The 19554-nt window shown below is 45.7% G+C and overlaps 1 protein-coding gene across 1 annotated transcript in view; it reads right to left on the bottom strand.

Moving 5' to 3' along the window:
• The window catches only part of LOC143361211 (hemicentin-1), a 261168-nt gene that overhangs the window by 129193 nt on the left and 112421 nt on the right, over positions 1-19554 (bottom strand). The window contains exon 5 of the mRNA XM_076800439.1: positions 7691-7801. Coding sequence (XP_076656554.1) covers positions 7691-7801 — 111 coding nt within the window. The remainder of the gene's footprint in view (positions 1-7690; positions 7802-19554) is intronic.

The following is a 19554-nucleotide window of genomic DNA, read 5'->3' as shown; positions in this document are numbered from 1 at the left end:
CATCAACATTGTTATTGATGATCTAAGATTATTTGGTAAAACTAAGATTATTTGGTAAAATGTCGATTTATTAGCAAGTGACCTGAAAGTTACACGAGCCCATACAGGGATCAATTCCACGAAGTACAATGATTTCTCTATACAGGGTCATCCGTTTTTAAACGGCCAAACGTCAACCAGCTGTAGAGGACCCCAAATGGAACAACTTTCACCCCTAACACTTTTTTTTTTATTCGAAGTTATTTCATTCAGTCTCCACGGCGTGCCCCATGTCAAAAAAAAAACCAAGATCCAAAGGTCATACAAAAAAGTTGACTGAATAAAAGGAAAAATCATCAAGATACACAATTGCAGTCCTAATATATTTAATCTTAAGTGAACGCAAAAAATGACGGGTGTTTGCAATTATCTAAAAATCAAGACCGAATCAAAAAAAGTGTTAGGGGTGAAAGTTGTTTCATTTGGGCTCCTCTATAGATGGTTGACGTTTGGCCGTTTAAAAACGGATGACCCTGCATATGTCGCCGAGGCCTGGATGATAAACGTCGCGGAATTATCCCCACTACCGCGGGGTATACCGCGTGATGTTGACACATATCGAGAGTTCACTGTACACCAACTTCCAAATCGTCAAGTTCATCGTTAAAAAATTGAAGAGTTCGGCAGAGAGCTTTTTCTTCGGAAAAGTGAAATAAAAATTGTCAGAGAAGCGTTGCTGAGGAGGGGTGATTGATTGGCCACGAGATCGCTTTGTGAACGGACGGTCCTTTGTGTCGGTGATCCTTCGCCTCGCAGCCGGCATCTGCAAGGTAAACGACGAAGAGGGTGGGATGCAGGTTAGGGGGGTAGGGATGGACAAGGCGTCTCCTGCGAAGCGTGTCCATCGGCCGGAGTGCTCTCCGTCGCTTATGCGTGGCAAACGGGTTGATTGTCGGCCGGGACAATCCTCGTAGTTGAACCAATCGGAATGGACGTGCATCGAGACCGCGTGCCCGTGTCTACGGATGTGTATCAGAGGCTGTGGGCTAGTCGTCAATCACGCCGTCCGACGCGCCTTACTCGGCCGCAACAATAGCGATCGCAATGGAAACCGCCCGACGTCCGCTCGTCAATTTATTGGTCCCGATGTACCGGCCGCACCGACACCTAATTTCCCAGGTTAATTATTCCGGCAAGCTTGTCGGCCAGGAATCGCGGCCCGTAATTCCACGAAGAACCAGCGCGCCGAACTTCTTCGGCTCGCGCGTGCGAGTTAGCCGATAAGTTGATCTAACTTTTGACAAAGGCGGTCTCTCTCTCTCTAACGGAGTTGCTGAGTGTATAGTGGTTGCATTAACGTCGATGTATCGCGGAAGTGAATCCGTGTGTTAAGACTGCTCTGGATTTTTTACGCGAAATAGGAATTTTGTGCGACAATTTTGAGATACCGGAGGCGAGGAAAAATCGATGCTGAAGTGACATGAACGCGCGCGCGTTCATCGAGATTTCCCGGTCGAAGGAATCCAAAGTTCCCACTGGTCCGAGGGACCGGGTGTCGGCGAGAGCCCTGTAATCTTTCTCGGTGCCTCCAGAGAAGAAGAGAATCTCCAGGTATAAAAAGCTCCCGAAGGATAGAGAGAGAGAGAGAGAGAGAGAGAGAGAGAGAGAGAGAGAGAGAGAGGAGAAAAAGAAATATCTTGTCGAATCGAAGAAAGTTCAGGCAGAAACCGAGTTTTCCCGTTAATTTCCTAGATTCCATTATTCAAAGTAATATCGGACGTTTAATGAAAGTTAAGCATTTCGGGGAACTTTTCCTTCCCTTCGTCCGAGTCCGGAATTTTTTAGGATTTCGACGTGGACGACGAGCCGCTCGTAAACTCGCTGCAATTAACGGCTCGCGGAAAACGCGTCCGCGCTTCTACTTCGCGTCGACGTCGGCGTCGGCGATGCAAACTTCTTAAATTTACGGCTTATCCGGCCGACACGCTAGCTAACGAATTTCTTTCTGCCTGGCTGCGATTCTACCGGAAACTGTTGCCTCTGTTGCCTGCTTCTTCGTTTCGACATATATGCAAAACGCAGGAAAAAAAAATAAAACAAACTCAATTCAACGAAAACTTCGGTGTACAACGGTGCTGAATCATAGATTGAAAATTAAGTCTTTGAGAATGATCGAATATCGAATAATCACCTCAATATCTTGACATTCTAGATACTCTCAATCTTTCTACTGTTTTAAATTGTAGATTTTTAATTACTGTACGAGTACCAATTACTGTGCCTATATACTTATTTTTAAAGCATAATGAATCTTAAAAAAGAGATATTAAATTTTTTTCCATTGAAATCAGTTCATATACACTAACGAGCAAAACTGAGTCTACACTATTTGAAGCAACATAACTCGTAAACGAATTAACCAATATCGGTGAAATTTTCAGCATGGATATAATTTATTCAAGCGAATCAAACACATTTTTTAAATTTTCGATATAACTCGTAAACGAATTAACCAATATCGGTGAAATTTTCAGCATGGATATAATTTATTCAAGCGAATCAAACACATTTTTTAAATTTTCAATACAGGCTCAGATAAAAAAGCTAAAAAACCAACTTTTACTATTTCTTTTACGATTCCGACCAATTCAAACTTTTTTCAAAAATTTTTTACACCTCGTCTAATAAACTAATCCTTCTAACTTCTCAATAAAATTCAAGTCATTTGATCTAATTTTTAAAAAGTTACGTTGCTTCAAATAGTGTAGACTCAGTTTTGCTCGTTAGTGTATATGTCATACAGTGAATTCTCGATATATGTCAACAACACGGGTCTTGTCGGCGTCATGTATGGTCCAGGAGACATGTCCGAGCCGTGTTAGGTTTACTCTCCTAGGCGTCCGAGGCCTCTCGAGCTTCTGGGCCCCTCACGGGGTATACCCCGCGGTAGTGGGGATAATACCGCGACGTTTATCGTCGAGGCCTTTGCGACATATACAGAGAAATCACTGTATATCTCTCTTTTAATATTCATTATGCTTTAACAATACGTATAATTAATATAAGCACAGCAATTGGTACCCTCACAGTGATTGAATCCTTCACCCTATCCTTGCCATAAATAAATAAAATCCGTAGTCTCCCCATCAGCATCTTTCTCCAAGCTCGTTTATTTCGATTCTCCCGATGAAACCGAGATCGGTAGATCGCTGGCGATTAATCGGCGGCGATCAGTCGTACTAAAGCCCCGTTCACAGTGGTGGGGGAAGGCTTGGTCACCGATGCGCGATCGAGAAACAGTGAACGCGTCCGAGGGGAACCGGGGTCCATTGTAATCGGGTTTTGTTGCCGCACAATGTACTGTCTTCAGTCTTTTCCGAGCGTCACCTTTCCCGTCGCTCCATTGTTCGAGTGTCGCGCCGAATGCAATTTTCCAGCGCGCCCGTGGCCCGTGGTAAAATGTTTGTTTTAACGCGGCTCGCGATGTGCCACCGCGCGTTACTCTTTCGGTTCTATTGTTCGCCACGGGGCCAACGGTGAAATAAATCGGCCGGATTCTCGAAAACGATACTCGCGACGATCGAAAAACAAAAAAAAAAAAAAAAAAAACAGAATCGAACGGTCTTCGACCAGAATGACGGAGTCGTCATCGATAAAACCCGGAATCGAGAGCGCCAATCGCCGGGCGACAAATTTAAACAGCGACACGCCAAAACTTGGTTTGTCGAGGCAAAAATAATGGACTAGCGTAAGACTGTTGGGAGGTCACAAACAAAGCCACGGAGAATATTTTTGCAAAGGAAAAAGTTATTTCAAATCCGGACTCGTCCCTTTTCAAGAAAGTACAACATTTTTGGGACACCCTGTATACCTGAGCGAAGAAACTTATTCAAGAAGCAACTCTCCCAGTCATCTCTATAATTTCCTGTAATCATGACATAGTTCCAGCATTAATTGCGAGCGGTGTGGAGCGAGAAACTTGAAACGAAGAAGAGGGGGTGAGAATTTCCTTATTTCGGAACAAACAGCGTCGCCTTATATCGGAACAAGACTGATTCGGCTGGTCGTTTGGATTCTCGCGCGACTAATGAAAATGATATAGGGTAGAAGGGGCGAGCGGAGGGTGGAGAGGCTCGCGAAGCACACAGAGAATCATCCGGAATCGTAGAAATGGCGGCGGACAGGACACACCGCGGCGTCAAGAGCCACTCTAAAATTCGTTTCTTATTGTGGCTCCTTCGTCGTCGCGTAACATTATTACGAGCGAGTCGTATCCAGCCCGCGAGCCCGTTGATATATACCTACCTGCGCCATCCACGATACCAGGTGGAAGCCCGGTGAGCAATAAAGATCCCTCCCTTTGCCCTCCCGCGGCAATCCCCGGGTCCGCGTCCCCTGCTTCCACCTTTTCTGCTTCCGCCTCTCACAGAGGCAATGAAATAATTCCCCGCGACGCAAACCGGAAAGTCGAGAGCGTGTGACATTCACCCTCGATTCCCCTTTCCACCGTTTCTCTCTCTCTCTCTCTCTCTCTCTCTCTCTCTCTCTCTCTCTCTCTCTCTCTCTCTCTCTCTCATTCTCGCTCCGGGTCTCGCTCGTTTCCCACTCTCTACAGACTGAAGAGTGCCACGTCTTTGTCGGTTAGCAGGCTCCCACTCGTCTCTCTAGCCCTCCCGACGCATAATTCGCTTTTCGAATAAACGAGTTCTCGGGTTCGCGCGAGAAACCCGATCCCCGCGAATGCACAATTATGCCCGTGACTCGTCTACTCTCTACCGCTGCATGCCGGGTAGTAACCGTGCGCCCGAATTACGCGCGCCTATTTTCAAACGAATTATTCCGCGGAACAGGGTAGAGAGCTTCGAGCTTCACGCTTCGGACGTTGGTTTTCCCCGTGCGCCACGATCCTCCGACGATTTTAGACACTAGACGACGCGACGATTATGGCGTCGGGAACGCGACGGTTCTAACGACGGAGAGCGTAACAATTAGCGGATCTCCGAGCAAAATAAAAGCTTGGTTAAACTTCGCTTCGAGGGACCAGAAATTTGCAACTTTTCTTCAATACAATCCTACAGATTTTGACAAGATCGTGCCACAATCGTAGGTTTTAATGGCCGGAGTTACCAGATTTAGAAGTTTGACGCGTGCAAAGGTGGCCGACTTCTAGCCAATAACTACGTTAATTTTGTACATTCAAACGAATCCTTTTGCATACATGTTGGCACAACACCTGTGCTTAAAAAGAAAACAGAAAAGGAAGAATCGTTCTTTTGTGCTGAACAAATCACGACAGAGCTTCGCAACCCCTAGGCGAATCACCAGCGTTCTTTGAAAGTGTTGCCACACCGGGTAATCATGTTGGGAAACATTGACGCGACTATATTATTTTCGCGTCGACTTGGCCGATGATCGAGAATCAGACGACGTCTCGAGGTCCTGATCGCCAGGACGTTCGAGGATTAAAATTGGCCAGGTTCCAGGATCACAGGGTACACGGGTGCTTGGACACCGTCGCCTGGACGAGGAGAACCCCGTAAAAACGAGGCTCTACGCTTTCCTAGACTGTTGTTCGGCCCGCAAAGCAACCCCTCCATTCAGCGAAACCACCCTCCTCTCTCATCCATCCCGCATCCCTCATACCCCCCCCCCCGCAATTCCTCTCTACCGTTCAAGTTCGCGTACTTCGTTTCGAGTAGGCGAACGCGCGCGCCTCGTCTCTAAATGGAATTGGCCTCGCGCCAGTGAATACTCGCGGTTCAAGGAAATAGGATTTCTCGTTCGGTACGCAGGATTCGGAAGACGTTTGCGCCTCCGCAATCTCTTTTCCAGCGATTTACGCGCGATCGCTTGCGCTCACGGATTTCTCCGCCGCTTGCTGTGTGTTGCCTTGCCAGAGACGTCGCGCGAACCCGCGCCGCGCCGCGCCGCGTCGCGTCGTAGCATCGTGGCAGATATTACTGCGCACGGCACGATTTCTGTTTATCCTAACGCGACGACGTATTCTCCCTTGGTGCCATCAGTTTTTCAAACTCGTGAACAACCCTCTACCCCTCTACCCCGCTAACACGCCTCTCCCACTCTCCTCCCTCCAGCCCCTGAAGAATATTCAACGATGGAAAACGAAGCGCGATGAATAAATAACCGCGCGCGACTCTTCGCGTTCTATCTAGCGACTGGTGCTCGCGCTGTTTTATAGAAATGTGGGGGAAGATTGAATTTATTCTGATTTTCGTAGTCGCAGGTAAATTGGATCATCTGAATGTCTGCTTTGTTTACCGTTGTTGGAAAAAACTTGTCAGAATGCAGTTACAGTCAGCTTCTGAGGACATGGTTAGATTAATTCAATGGGCACGCGTAATTGTGGACAGAATTTCCCCTCAAGGTTCTCAGTTTTGGAGATTTCAAGGTCGTCGGTATATTTTTGGACGGTACCTTGCACTTTTTCTTAGATCAACTTGTGGAGCAAGAAAAGACGAATCCAACGAGTACCATGATCCTATCGTTCCGATCATTTGGTCTCGAGATATTTGCGTTCGAAAAGTGGTTTTTTAATGCCTTCAGACAGAGATATCTCAAGATTAAATAATCGTAATGGTATGGTTATTATAGTCGTTGGATTCGTCTCTTTATGCTCTACAAGAATATCCAAGGAAATATATAGGGTGTCGTTTAAAAATACACCGTCGACTTCGAAATTTTGTTAAAAAATTTGTTCTTATATTTTCATTTTTTATATTTTAAACTCGTATTTAAGCTAAGTAAGAGCTTTTGAGTTTTCTAGAATTGAACGCATACTATGCTGCAACCCTTTAATTTCTCCACGCTCGAGGCGTTTCCGCATCGCGTGCTGTCGGCATGCTTGTTTTCCTTTCCGAGAGCCTCGATTCACAATTTTGATCGAGTGTGACGGATGAGTACAGGTACCACGGTGCACTTATAAGCGCCGCTACTTATGATAATTCATGTGGCTGGTCGGCCTCACTATTTTCTCTAGGCCATCCATTACTTTCGCGATCGGTATCGTAGACGGTTGCCACTCTACGCTGCCTCCTAACCAATTAACTCTTCCAGTCGGCTGTTGTAACGAGTCTGTGGCTTGCGAGGTAATTAACAGGTATGGGATAAAATACCGTTTCCAAATGGTATTCGTATTGTTAGTGAAACAGTAGATCGGATCGAGTGATTTTTTCCCGAGTTGCTTGGAGTTGTTTCGACGGAATAGAATACTATACCTCAATATAGTGATTTCTCTATATATGTCGCCAAGACCCGGATGATAAATGTCGCGACTTTATCCCCACTACCGCGGAATATACCCCGTAAACATAACACGGCTCGGGTATGTCTCCTGAACGATACGTGACGCTGACAAGATGTTGTTGACATATATCGAGAATTCACTGTGCTTGACTATTTAGGTACTTTGCAACGCACCACAATAATCACAAAGAAATTAGAATTGTCTAACTCTCCAGAAAAGAAGAGATTCATCTCCCTGAAGGGTCAAACAATTCGCTGGATGTTCTTAATGTCCACCAATGACAGATAGCACCTCGGTTAGCAAACTATGACCTGGATCAACACGTTCGACCACCATGCGTCAGGACTACGAGCTTCCGACCATCGCGAAGAATTTTCCGCAAGACAAACTGCGGCAATCGGAAGGAGACAAATGTTCCTAAACTTGGAGACGCTATAGGACACTGACCTCCGTGCACCTCGCAGACCAGGAACAGGTCAGCTCCTTCGGGATAGGCCTCGAACAGTTTGCTCATGTCCCTCCTCTTGGCGTCGTAGATTATCGGCTTGGCTGGCGGCACTGCGAACAGAAAGAGAAAACGGTTAGCAAAACGCCGCGCTAGTAAAACGTAATACGTCCGAGAGACGTCGTCGGGGCGGGTCGTGGAGACGATAGGGAAAAAAGGTCGTGATCGCTCGGGAACGGAATAACAGCGGGATCGCGGAGACGGTGCAGGGAAAATAGCTTCCACTCGACTCCGAAGCTTCCGTTTCCTCTCTCCCTCCCCCTTCCATCCCTCTTTTTTCTCCCCTTCTTCTACGCCTCTCTTTTTCTTCGTCTACTTCTTCTTTTGCCAGCTCCACTCTTTCATCAAGCGGATTGGTTCGCGATACAGCTCTCGCTCTCGGTAACCGCAAACAGGCCGAGTTTCATCCTGTCGTCGAGTCGCGTGCTTCAACGAATGCCGGATGGAAATTGCCCCCACCCTCTCCACCCCCTACCGGCCATTGTCGCCGCAACCTCGGCTGGAAACGCGCACCTGCAACGAGTTCGCCGTGTTTCATGCCCCCGTGCCGGCGCCACTGCGCATTGGGCCGGAAACCCCGTTTCTTGGGCAAAATTTTTGTTCAAGGTCTGTTTTCAAAAGTAAACCTGTATTTTTTCTTGTATATGCTTGTAGAGCACGAAAAGACGAATCGAACAAGTACCATGACCATACCGTTCCGATCATTCAGTTCCGAGATATTTGTGCTTGAATGTATTAAAAAACTACTTTCAAAATCTAAATATCTCCAGATTAATTGATCGGAACTATATGGTCATGGTACTCGTTTGATTCGTCTTCGCATGCTGTACAAGAATATCCGAGAACAAATATACTGTTCCAACAAAAAATATATCGACGAACTTGAAATCTTGTCAAATAACAACCTTGAGAAAGAGTTCTTTCTACCATTACATACGCGGGAATTGGAACAGTATTTACTTAGATATACGCTATTCATTCCGCCTAAAAGTTCGCAGTCTAGTATATCACAGGTCGCGTGACAAATAATCGAGACCTGAGACTTTTTTGTCCAAGGGTGACACGAATTAGTCGAGACCCAACGCAGTCTCGGACACAGTTCCCTATCGCCGTCCTAACCTTATCTCTAGCCAATTTCTAGGCGGTTAGGAAGTGTCAGAGTCCAGGAAACAGCTTAACACCGGCGCGCTGCGATTTTTCTACCGGCAGTATCCCTTATCGAGCCTGTATCCGACTTCTTTTCAGTTTCCCCGGGCAATCGCGTAGTCGATATCGCGATACGATAGTGTCGAGGGACCCAGACGCTCCGGAATAGCCTGTTTGCTGCAGAACGTATCGCTCCGAGCCACGATTACACAGCGAGCGACTGATTTCCTCGGCTTTATTTCAATAATGCGTTTAACTTCCATTCTGCAGCAGCAACAACCGGTACACATTGTGTGTCCTTGTCCTCGTTGGTGGCTCGATGTTTGCTCAAATTTCCATTTCCATTTCCATTTCCATTGGCATTAACCCCCGTATCAGTATTTCGAATGGTGCACAATTTTCACGCGAATAGAAGATTTTAAACCTTCGAAATTCAAATTTATCGGACTATCATCTTTATACCGATCTGTATAATCTGCCGATCTTTAAACCGAATAAAAATTGTTTGCGTTAATTGCAAGGCGTCGGAACCAAATAGGAATTTATTTCTCTCTTCAGTGGTCACATTAAGTTATAATTAGCATGACTAGATCAAAACGCAAAATAGCAGACGTTTCAAGAATTTAGAAATACCCTTGCATTATTTTCAACCTCGTAAAATTATCGAAAAGGGAAATAGATGTGGGTGCTGTACCTTGGAATAAATCCAAACAATTTTTATTTTGCGCACGTCTGTGTGAATCCGGTACCTTGAAATAAATCCAAACAATTTTTATTTTGCGCACGGCTATGAGGATCCTGTATCTTGAAATTAATCCAAACAATTTTTATTTCCTGCTTCTATTTTGCGCACGTCTATGTGGATCCTAGACCTTGAAATTAATCCAAACAATTTTTATTTTGCAAACGTCTATGAGGATCCTGTATCTTGAAATTAATCCAAACAATTTTTATTTCGTGCTTCTATTTTGCGCACGTCTATGTGGATCCTAGACCTTGAAATTAATCCAAACAATTTTTATTTTGCAAACGTCTATGAGGATCCTGTATCTTGAAATTAATCCAAACAATTTTTATTTCGTGCTTCTATTTTGCGCACGTCTATGTGGATCCTAGACCTTGAAATTAATCAAAACAATTTTTATTTTGCGCACGTCTATGTGAATCCGGTACCTTGAAATTAATCCAAACAATTTTTATTTTGCGCACGTCCGTGTTGGATCCGGTACCTCGAAATAAATCCAAACAATTTTTCCTTCGCGCTTTCATTTTGCTCGGAGTCTCTCCGAATCAATTCGAAACTGAAAATTCCTGCAAATCTTGAAAGTATCACCCTACACATTGTCCGCGTCGAAGACCGACCAAGGGACACGGGGCGCAGCAACGAAGAACATCGGAATGAAATCGTAAGACAAGGGTTTAGAGTCGAGGGTTTAAACTGCAATGGCGGGTTTAAAGCCGGCCATAGCGTACGGACCGCCGGTGACCGGAAGCTGGCTGCACCAGCGACGCGATTGAAGACAACGGGACGAGATCGGCCACGGCACTAATGCACGTCGAGCCATCAAGCTCCTCGGAGTTGTTTTCGCTACGGGGTCGTTTCCATTCCCCTCCCCACACCCTCCACCCTTCTTCATGAACTCGCGTCGGTTCCGTTTCGAATGGAAGAGAGAGATCCTGATCGCGTTCGTTCCGTTTCGAACGTCGCCGGCTATAAAATCGTGAAGCAAACCGTTCGTCCGGGGGATCGATTCGTTAAACGAGAGGGGCGGGAGAGGGGTAAGGGTTGAGGGGGAGAGGGGATACGATTCCGCGAGAGATTCTCGTTCCGCGTCCTTTCTCCGGAGAACGATTCGCCGGTTCGGCGCCGAGCCGTGGCAAAACGGAAGCGGCGAAACCATCCGCTGAAGAACAACCACCCCGTCGGTAGCACACCCCTCCCTCCCCCGATTTCTCGGTGGATATCCGATGCGAGAAGACTCGCGCAGGTCAATCCCCCGGAGTCTGTACAACAGACGGACGTCGTAATCTTGGCCGAGATTATGGCCGGGGCCGAACCCGAGACGCCGGTTTAGCCCCGCTAATGCCGGCATTCACGACCTTTTATAGCGCGTTTATCCCGCCGCCCACACGCCCCACCACCGACGCAGACAGATCCGATGTTCAACCCCGCCGTCCTACGCATTGTTCTTCCGTGACAATCGAGAGCCGGTCTCCCACTCACGGAGACGACCCTCCCCCGGACTCTGCCATTGTTCCCCGTCGAACGTTCAATTTTCAGCCGGGATATTCGCGCCCCTGATGTTCAAAGTCGACCGGATTCAGATGGCTAGCCCTTCGATGCCCTTCCGGATCGAAAAGCGAGCTTCTACTGTCCGTCGTTTCGAAAACTGTGTAATAGGTACCGTGGGAAAAAGCACAGGCTGCCGAATAGACTGCGGCCTTAACAGGTCCTTACAAATTTTCGAATCCTATACGACTACTGAAAAATGTTTCGTTTGCGTCTACGAAGCCTGATGATGTTAGAGTAGGAGGTTTGCGTTCCTAGGATGTATGTTGCCTGCTCAACACAAATTTCTCGAGTCGAAGTTGCACCATTCCTAAACTCGAATGTCAGAAAGAAGTTTTTCTCACTATTTTGGAAGATTTGAAAATTATGGTCACGTTTCCGAATGTAAACCTATACTTTTTCTTGCGTGTGCTTGTAGAGGATGCAAAGACGAGTCAAACGAGTACCATGACCATACCATTCCGATCATTTATTTCCGAGCAATTGTGTCGGAAAATGTTAAAAAACCACCTTTCGAGTACAAATATCTCGAGTCTGGATGATCGGAACGATACGGTTATGGTACTCGTTGGATTCGTCTTTTCTTGCTCTACAAGTTAATCTACGAAAAACTGCAAGGTACCATCCAAAAAAAAATACCGATGGCCTTGAATCGATAGACTGCGGATCTAAAAATGGTCTGCAAAGGTGTTGGTCCAGTTTAGGCCACGCTCCCCTAAATGGAGCAGAGATATTTCAGCGATCCCATTTAACTGGGACGCGGCGCCGTGTTCAGAAGGAGCCCGACAGGATAGTAACATAATCTCTGCATCGTTTCTGCTACCCGGCGGTATCTGTTCTACTTTGATAAAGTTGTTTGCAGGAACAGGAGTGTCCTTCCGGGTACATGGGATCGTTGTGTGTTGGCTTTCTCGAAAAACTCGCACGAGGAAAATCGAAATCACGGTAATCGCCGACGATGTTGTCGGACAAATGCGGCCTTGTGGGAGCAACAGACGACAGGCTTGAATCTATAGCTAGTCTCGAGTCCACGAGCGGGAAAGGAGGACGACAAGCGGTCGGGCACGTCTTGGTCCGATAGCGTCGCAGAATATCCCGCAAATGGTGTATCCGGATCGTGGCGAGGAAGAGATAGCCGCGAGCCGAGTGCACACTGGATGCTCGGCCATAAGCGCACCGGGGAAAAATGAAACCTGAAAATGTCTCACTGGCTCGTACCACCGGCGAAACAGCACGCGCAGCTCGTCCTCGTTCGTGCCATATCCACAGACTCGGAGCTAATTATTATTTTTCCAAATAAAATTACGCATTGTCCCTTCGTATCGAGTGACCAACGTGTAAGAGGATCTTGACGAACGCAACACCGCGCGCTGCTTGCTGTATTTCAATAAGCACGAACTCTTGGACTCGCCTAATATTATTATTTCCAAACTGCTAAAATGTTTCAGGAAAGAATCGTCTTGTGTTTCTCGCAACGGAAAATTTTTATTTCGCGTAAAGACTACCGCCCTCCGGTGTGCGCGTTAGGAAGACTATTTCGAAAGAGAAAACTACCCTCCGCGGAATACAGCGCCAGCACAGTTTCCTCCTTCATTACTCGAAGTTAACGTTGTGTCCAGTGACTCGGCGAGCACACAGTATGCGAGACGTGGCTCCGTAAAACGTGTGGAAACTGCATAGGCGAACGGGCTCTACCGGAACCGGCGAGTAAGCACGCACGGGTAAACAAATGCAAGACGGATCGTGCATAACGGTGCAAGGCGTTTGCGGTTCAGGAACGCGGAGAAGAAGCGACGTTGTCGGTGTCGTAGATCGCGCGAGACGCGTTCGCACGTAAGGCGACAAGCCACGGACGACAACGTCCTCTCGGTTCTCAGATAGCGAAATAAGCAACGGACCACCGCCTGCCTGCTATCCGGCGTTACCATCACGAAGAACTCGGGGAACTCGTCGAACGTGACGAGACTGTAGCTGTGCAAGTAGGTAGATTCCCCGTGTACTGTTCTATGGTCCCCATGGACCTGGCGAAGCTCGCGGAAGCTCTGTGCTACAGAGCTCAGTGCTTGCTCCGAGAACAAGTACTCGCAAACACATTTTTTTTTGTGTCGTTTTTAGACCACGAATTTTAAGCATTTATGGAAAAATGAGGACGATTAGAATAGTATTCGTTAAGAATTTAAACGTACAGATCATCTTGGTCTTGTTTAGTTCGTTAAAGGAAAGACGGAATTGATTTCCTACGAACTGCTTTGTAGAATCGAGACCTTGAAGCGACCTTGGAATTAAAATCGAATGTGGAATTGATTTTCAACAGATTGCAAGCAATCGATCTCGAATCGACTTCAAAATTGAAACCAAATGTGGAACTACGTTCCTGCTGAGGGCGAGTAAAATCGCAAGTAGAGGAGACCTTGAAACGACCTTGAAATTGAAATCGAATATGGAATTGATTTTCATCATATTGCAAGCAATCGATCTCGAATCGACTTCAAAATTGAAACCAAATGTGGAACTACGTTCCTGCTGAGGGCACGTAAAATTGCAACTGGAGCAGACCTTGAAACGATTTTGAAATTAAGATCGAATGAGGAATTGATTTTCAACAGATTGCAAGCAATCGACCTCGAATCGACTTCAAAATTGAAACCAAATGTGGAATTACGTTCCTGCTGAGGGCACGTAAAATTGCAACTGCAGGGGGGGACCTTGAAACGATCTTGAAATTGAAATCGAATATGGAATTGATTTTCAACAGATTGCAAGCAATCGATCTCGAATCGACTTCAAAATTGAAACCAAATGTGGAACTACGTTCCTGCTGAGGGCACGTAAAATTGCAACTGGAGCAGACCTTGAAACGATTTTGAAATTAAGATCGAATGAGGAATTGATTTTCAACAGATTGCAAGCAATCGACCTCGAATCGACTTCAAAATTGAAACCAAATGTGGAATTACGTTCCTGCTGAGGGCACGTAAAATTGCAACTGCAGGGGGGGACCTTGAAACGATCTTGAAATTGAAATCGAATATGGAATTGATTTTCAACAGATTGCAAGCAATCGATCTCGAATCGACTTCAAAATTGAAACCAAATGTGGAACTACGTTCCTGCTGAGGGCACGTAAAATTGCAACTGGAGCAGACCTTGAAACGATTTTGAAATTAAGATCGAATGAGGAATTGATTTTCAACAGATTGCAAGCAATCGACCTCGAATCGACTTCAAAATTGAAACCAAATGTGGAATTACGTTCCTGCTGAGGGCACGTAAAATTGCAACTGCAGGGGACCTTGAAACGATCTTGAAATTGAAATCGAATATGGAATTGATTTTCAACAGATTGCAAGCAATCGATCTCGAATCGACTTCAAAATTGAAACCAAATGTGGAACTACGTTCCTGCTGAGGGCACGTAAAATTGCAACTGGAGCAGACCTTGAAACGATTTTGAAATTAAGATCGAATGAGGAATTGATTTTCAACAGATTGCAAGCAATCGACCTCGAATCGACTTCAAAATTGAAACCAAATGTGGAATTACGTTCCTGCTGAGGGCACGTAAAATTGCAACTGCAGGGGACCTTGAAACGATCTTGAAATTGAAATCGAATATGGAATTGATTTTCAACAGATTGCAAGCAATCGATCTCGAATCGACTTCAAAATTGAAACCAAATGTGGAACTACGTTCCTGCTGAGGGCACGTAAAATTGCAACTGGAGCAGACCTTGAAACGATTTTGAAATTAAGATCGAATGAGGAATTGATTTTCAACAGATTGCAAGCAATCGACCTCGAATCGACTTCAAAATTGAAACCAAATGTGGAATTACGTTCCTGCTGAGGGCACGTAAAATTGCAACTGCAGGGGACCTTGAAACGATCTTGAAATTGAAATCGAATGTGGAATTGATTTTCAACAGATTGCAAGCAATCGACCTCGAATCGACTTCAAAATTGAAACCAAATGTGGAACTACGTTCCTGCTGAGGGCACATAAAATTGCAACTGGAGGAGACCTTGAAACGACCTTGAAATTGAAATCGAATATGGAACTGATTTTCAACAGATTGCAAGCAATCGACCTCGAATCGACTTCAAAATTGAAACCAAATGTGGAACTACGTTCCTGCTGAGGGCACGTAAAATTGCAACTGGAGGAGACCTTGAAACGACCTTGAAAGTGAAATCGAATATGGAATTGATTTTCAACAGATTGCAAGCAATCGACCTCGAAACCACATCAAAATTGAAACCAAATGTGGAACTACGTTCCTGCTGAGGGCACGTAAAATCGCAAGTAGAGGAGACCTTGAAACGACCTTGAAATTGAAATCGAATATGGAATTGATTCTCAACAGATTGCAAGCAATCGACCTCGAAACCACTTCAAAATTGAAACCAAATGTGGAACAACGTTCCTGCTGAGGGCACGTAAAATCGCAAGTGGAGACCTTGAAACGACCTTGAAATTAAAATAAACTGTGGATATGCAAGAAAATGCACGCGTAAAATCGCAAACAGTGATCGTTGAAACAACCTTCGAATTAAAATGAAGTAGAAAATCGCAACCGAGCGAGACATATAACGTATAGGTGTAACGTATAGAGGAAAGAGGAAGGTGCACTGGTGAAGCGAACAAAGCTCGCGGAAACCTCTGCGGTTCGGGTAGACCGTGCCCGATCCTTTATCTTCGCGATTAAACGCGTCGGTAATGGATACGGGTAGGAGGCCGGGGCGCGGCGTTCGTTAAAAGAAAAAGAAACGAGGCGGGCATGGCTCGAGAGGGAGCTAAATCTCCGAAAGTAACGGTAGAGTCCAATAACGAGTGCATGATACAGTCTGGAAGTCGATAAATCTGATCGGTGTCCCGGTAAGTCCGTAGAACGGCTGAATGAGCGAGAGCGAGTAGCCGGACGAAAGTGGAAGTGGAAGCGGGAAAGTGGAGTTCGTTAAACGAGCTTAACGTGTGCCGCCGCGGTAAAGCATTACTCCCGGCTAACGGGCCGTGTTGCAAACCCTATTAGCAATATATTTTCTCGGTCCACCGGATCCGCGGCTCTCGGCTATTGTGCAGAAGGCCATTCCCAGACAAGCCGCGTCGTCCGAGCGGTTTGCTTCTCATCCTCGAGCAGAGCCGAGTGTCCGCGCGTTTTCCTCTCGGCGTCGCGTCGCCATGCCAGCCGGAAACTTCCTTGATCGCCCAAGTCGATCCTGAAGCCGGCAGCAGCTCGTTCGCATGGCTTACTCTGCTTATTCACATCGCGCCAGAACGCCGTTCCTAACAAAGCTGCGCAGTGTGATGAACAATGGACGCGAGTAAAAATAGTGAAGTCCGAAATTGACAAGTTGTGGTATTTAAAATAATAATATTTTTCAATTTCTTGTAAAAAATGTCACTCATTCAAACACGATTTGTCAAAGGTTATTCTAATAAATTTGATTTGCATAAGTTATGTTTAGTCAAATTTGTGTCTCCATCACTGGGGGAATCCCCCATGGAACCAGTCCCCCGTCCCCAGACTCAAAGTGTCGGTGGTCCTCTCAAAAAAGCGAAAGATTTCAATTTTTCTAATTTTTCTATTAATCTTTATCGAACTATTACCATCGCATTCGTCTCGTTTTTCTGATTAAAATGATACGTAACACGATATAATTACGATCATAATCTCTCGGGTAAGACGCGATCGAAGTTTCGGACTTCACATCTACGATAAGAGACGCGAATTCCGTAAATGTCCGAAACTTTAATCGTTTGCTACTCGAGTAGCTACGATCGGAATTGTATCGTGTTTGGTGTCATTTTAATCAGAAAAACGAGACGAACAGGATGGTAACAATTTCATCGACGAAAACCTCAAAATTTTCCAAATTTAAAAGGCTCATCTCCCTCTTTCTTTTTCAATCGCACCTCTACTATAACTGTATCTCCGCAGAAGTTTTCACAATTACGGAGAGAATATTGCGGCGTACCAGAAAATCCGAAGAGGATTCTTCGTCGGCGAAGAGGTCCGCGGTCAGGACACGATTTGAAAATATTTTCGCAGATTTCCAGGACATTGCCCGAGGAGTACACGACCTCGGGATCCGGAACGAACGGCGGATAATCCGACGTAATTCGTGGTTTTCCTCGGTACGTCGCGTCGTCCTAAAGGCACCGTTGCCGAAACGCGAGCGAATGGAAAACTTTGTGATCGAGAACCGCCAGAGGGTGTCACCCCTCCCCGTGCACCCCGGAAACACAGCGCTTGCGAACCCGGCCCGTCTTCCGGATCGAGTAAACGTCGACAGAATTTCCTCGGATATCGAACGAATCGGTTCCGAAAACGGCCGCGAGCTATCGCGGAGAGTTTCTCGCAACGTGTTTTCTTCATTCTTGTTTCGGGTCGAGACCCAAACGACCCGGAACACGCTGCACCAGCTATTGTTTAAATACAATACTGTTTCGAACGAGAAACAAGATCATCCTGAATTGCAGCAAACCCGAGCGAGATAAAAATTTATTTTCTTAACCCTCAGCACTCAAAAAGCGCCACTAAAAATTGCTGTATCAATATTAAAAATATTCTTTAAATTATTAACTTTGTTTGTGTTTAATAAATTACTAAACATTTCAGTATTGTAATCGCACCATTTTCGTACGCACAACATGAAAACAAAATACATAGAAGGGAAATATTCTCGTTTCGTTTTCGAGTTAAAATAGCTTCGAGCGCAAAGGGTTGATATGCTTAACCCTTTGCACTCGCCGCTATTTTCAATCCAAAACTGAAATTTTCTTCAGTCTTACAATATTTTCATTTTATTTATACGAAACTGACTCTATTTCTACATATAATATTCAAACGTTCGGTAATCCGTTAAATACAAATTTTGTAATGCAACAAATATTTCGTAATATTTTTCGTAATTTCTTTGAAACAATGCCACAACAATATCTAGTGGTGCTTCAGAGTCACCGCTCGAGTGCAAAGGGTTAATAGGTTGAGAATGATGTAACAATATTTTTCCTATTGTTTTAGATCACGCTCGCGTCTGTCACGAATGCATAAAATCCGCTGTGCATACGTGTGGGGAGTCAGAGGCGGTTCTGCGAAACCCAGTCAAAATTCAGTCCACCAACCGAGCCCACGAAGAGCCGTCACACGTCACCCGAACGAGACATGCCAGGCCCATTCTCGTAAACCGGAAACTGTCGAGGAATTCCGAAGAGCGTTTAACCGGTAAGTCCATCGACGTTCGGCGCAAGAAAATATTCTGGCGATTCGAGTTCATCGAATTCCCAAGGCGCATCCCCAGCTCTCATCACCAGCGAGAAAGATGCGCAGACAGACGTACCGGCGGACATGTGCGCGATGCACCTGCACGACTGCAGAGCTGCAGTTGCATCGTGTTGGTGACCGGCTGTGCTGCGTGACTTGGATATCGGGCCGGGGCCACGTAACGATTACCGTTAAAAATTTAGGAAAATTCCGGCCGAGGCGATGTTATTTTTACGCGAGCGTGTTGGCCCCTGACCCCTCTCCTCTCTTCAGGTTCCCTTTTGGTTCTCGTTCTGGTCCCGTTGCCCACCCCGATATGCGCCGCACGTATTTCTTTGTGTATTCTCTGAAACACCTTTTCCCGTCGCAATTGTATTCCCCGTTGGATTTTTCATGACAATAACGGCTCGAGCTGTCGCGATTCTCGTCCCCGCTGTTTTCCGTCGACGTCGGATCGAACGATTAAGCGCCCCGGGCGCTCACAGCCTCGCCGAATCGCTATGCCGACACGGTTATGCCACGGAGGAAATTGTCCCCGGGTAACACGTTGCGGAAAACAACGCGAGATTTAGGAATCTTTTTTCACGCGAGCTCCGCTACGGATTTTCGTGTCGGGTCGCAAGGTGTGTCGCCCCTCGTGTCTGGCGCGACTCGAGAGATTTACAGTCGGAATAACCTTGTTATTTATAAACGAACCAAACGACTTCAGTTTTTCTGCCAAGATAGATCTTTTTACCTACCAGATCGCGTGTAATGAAAATTTTGGAAAAATTGTGTCTAGTCTGAAGCGAGTATTTTACATTACTTCATAAAAATAAGAGGAATGTATCTATCCAAGTGTTTAGCCATTTTTCAAATAATGTACACCTAAGGAATTAAATTTGTTGAGTAATTCCACGCAGATGGATCTTCGCGATCTCAATAATCATGGATTAAAAATATCGGAACCCGCCATTTTGACGGGTCCCGTGAACCCAGCGCTAAATGCCCCACCTTGTACAATTTCTATAGCGAAAGTTCAATTTTTCTAATCGATTTCTCGAGATCTTTAAAACGCTAATCTCCCTGTAAAATAAAATAAACAATACCATCGTTAACACCTGGG

The sequence above is a fragment of the Halictus rubicundus genome, chromosome 15, assembly GCF_050948215.1.
Source record: "Halictus rubicundus isolate RS-2024b chromosome 15, iyHalRubi1_principal, whole genome shotgun sequence".
Classification (NCBI taxonomy): Eukaryota; Metazoa; Arthropoda; class Insecta; order Hymenoptera; family Halictidae; genus Halictus; species Halictus rubicundus.
The sequence above is the reverse complement of the archived record's forward strand: the minus strand, read 5'-3'. Positions and strand labels throughout refer to the sequence as shown.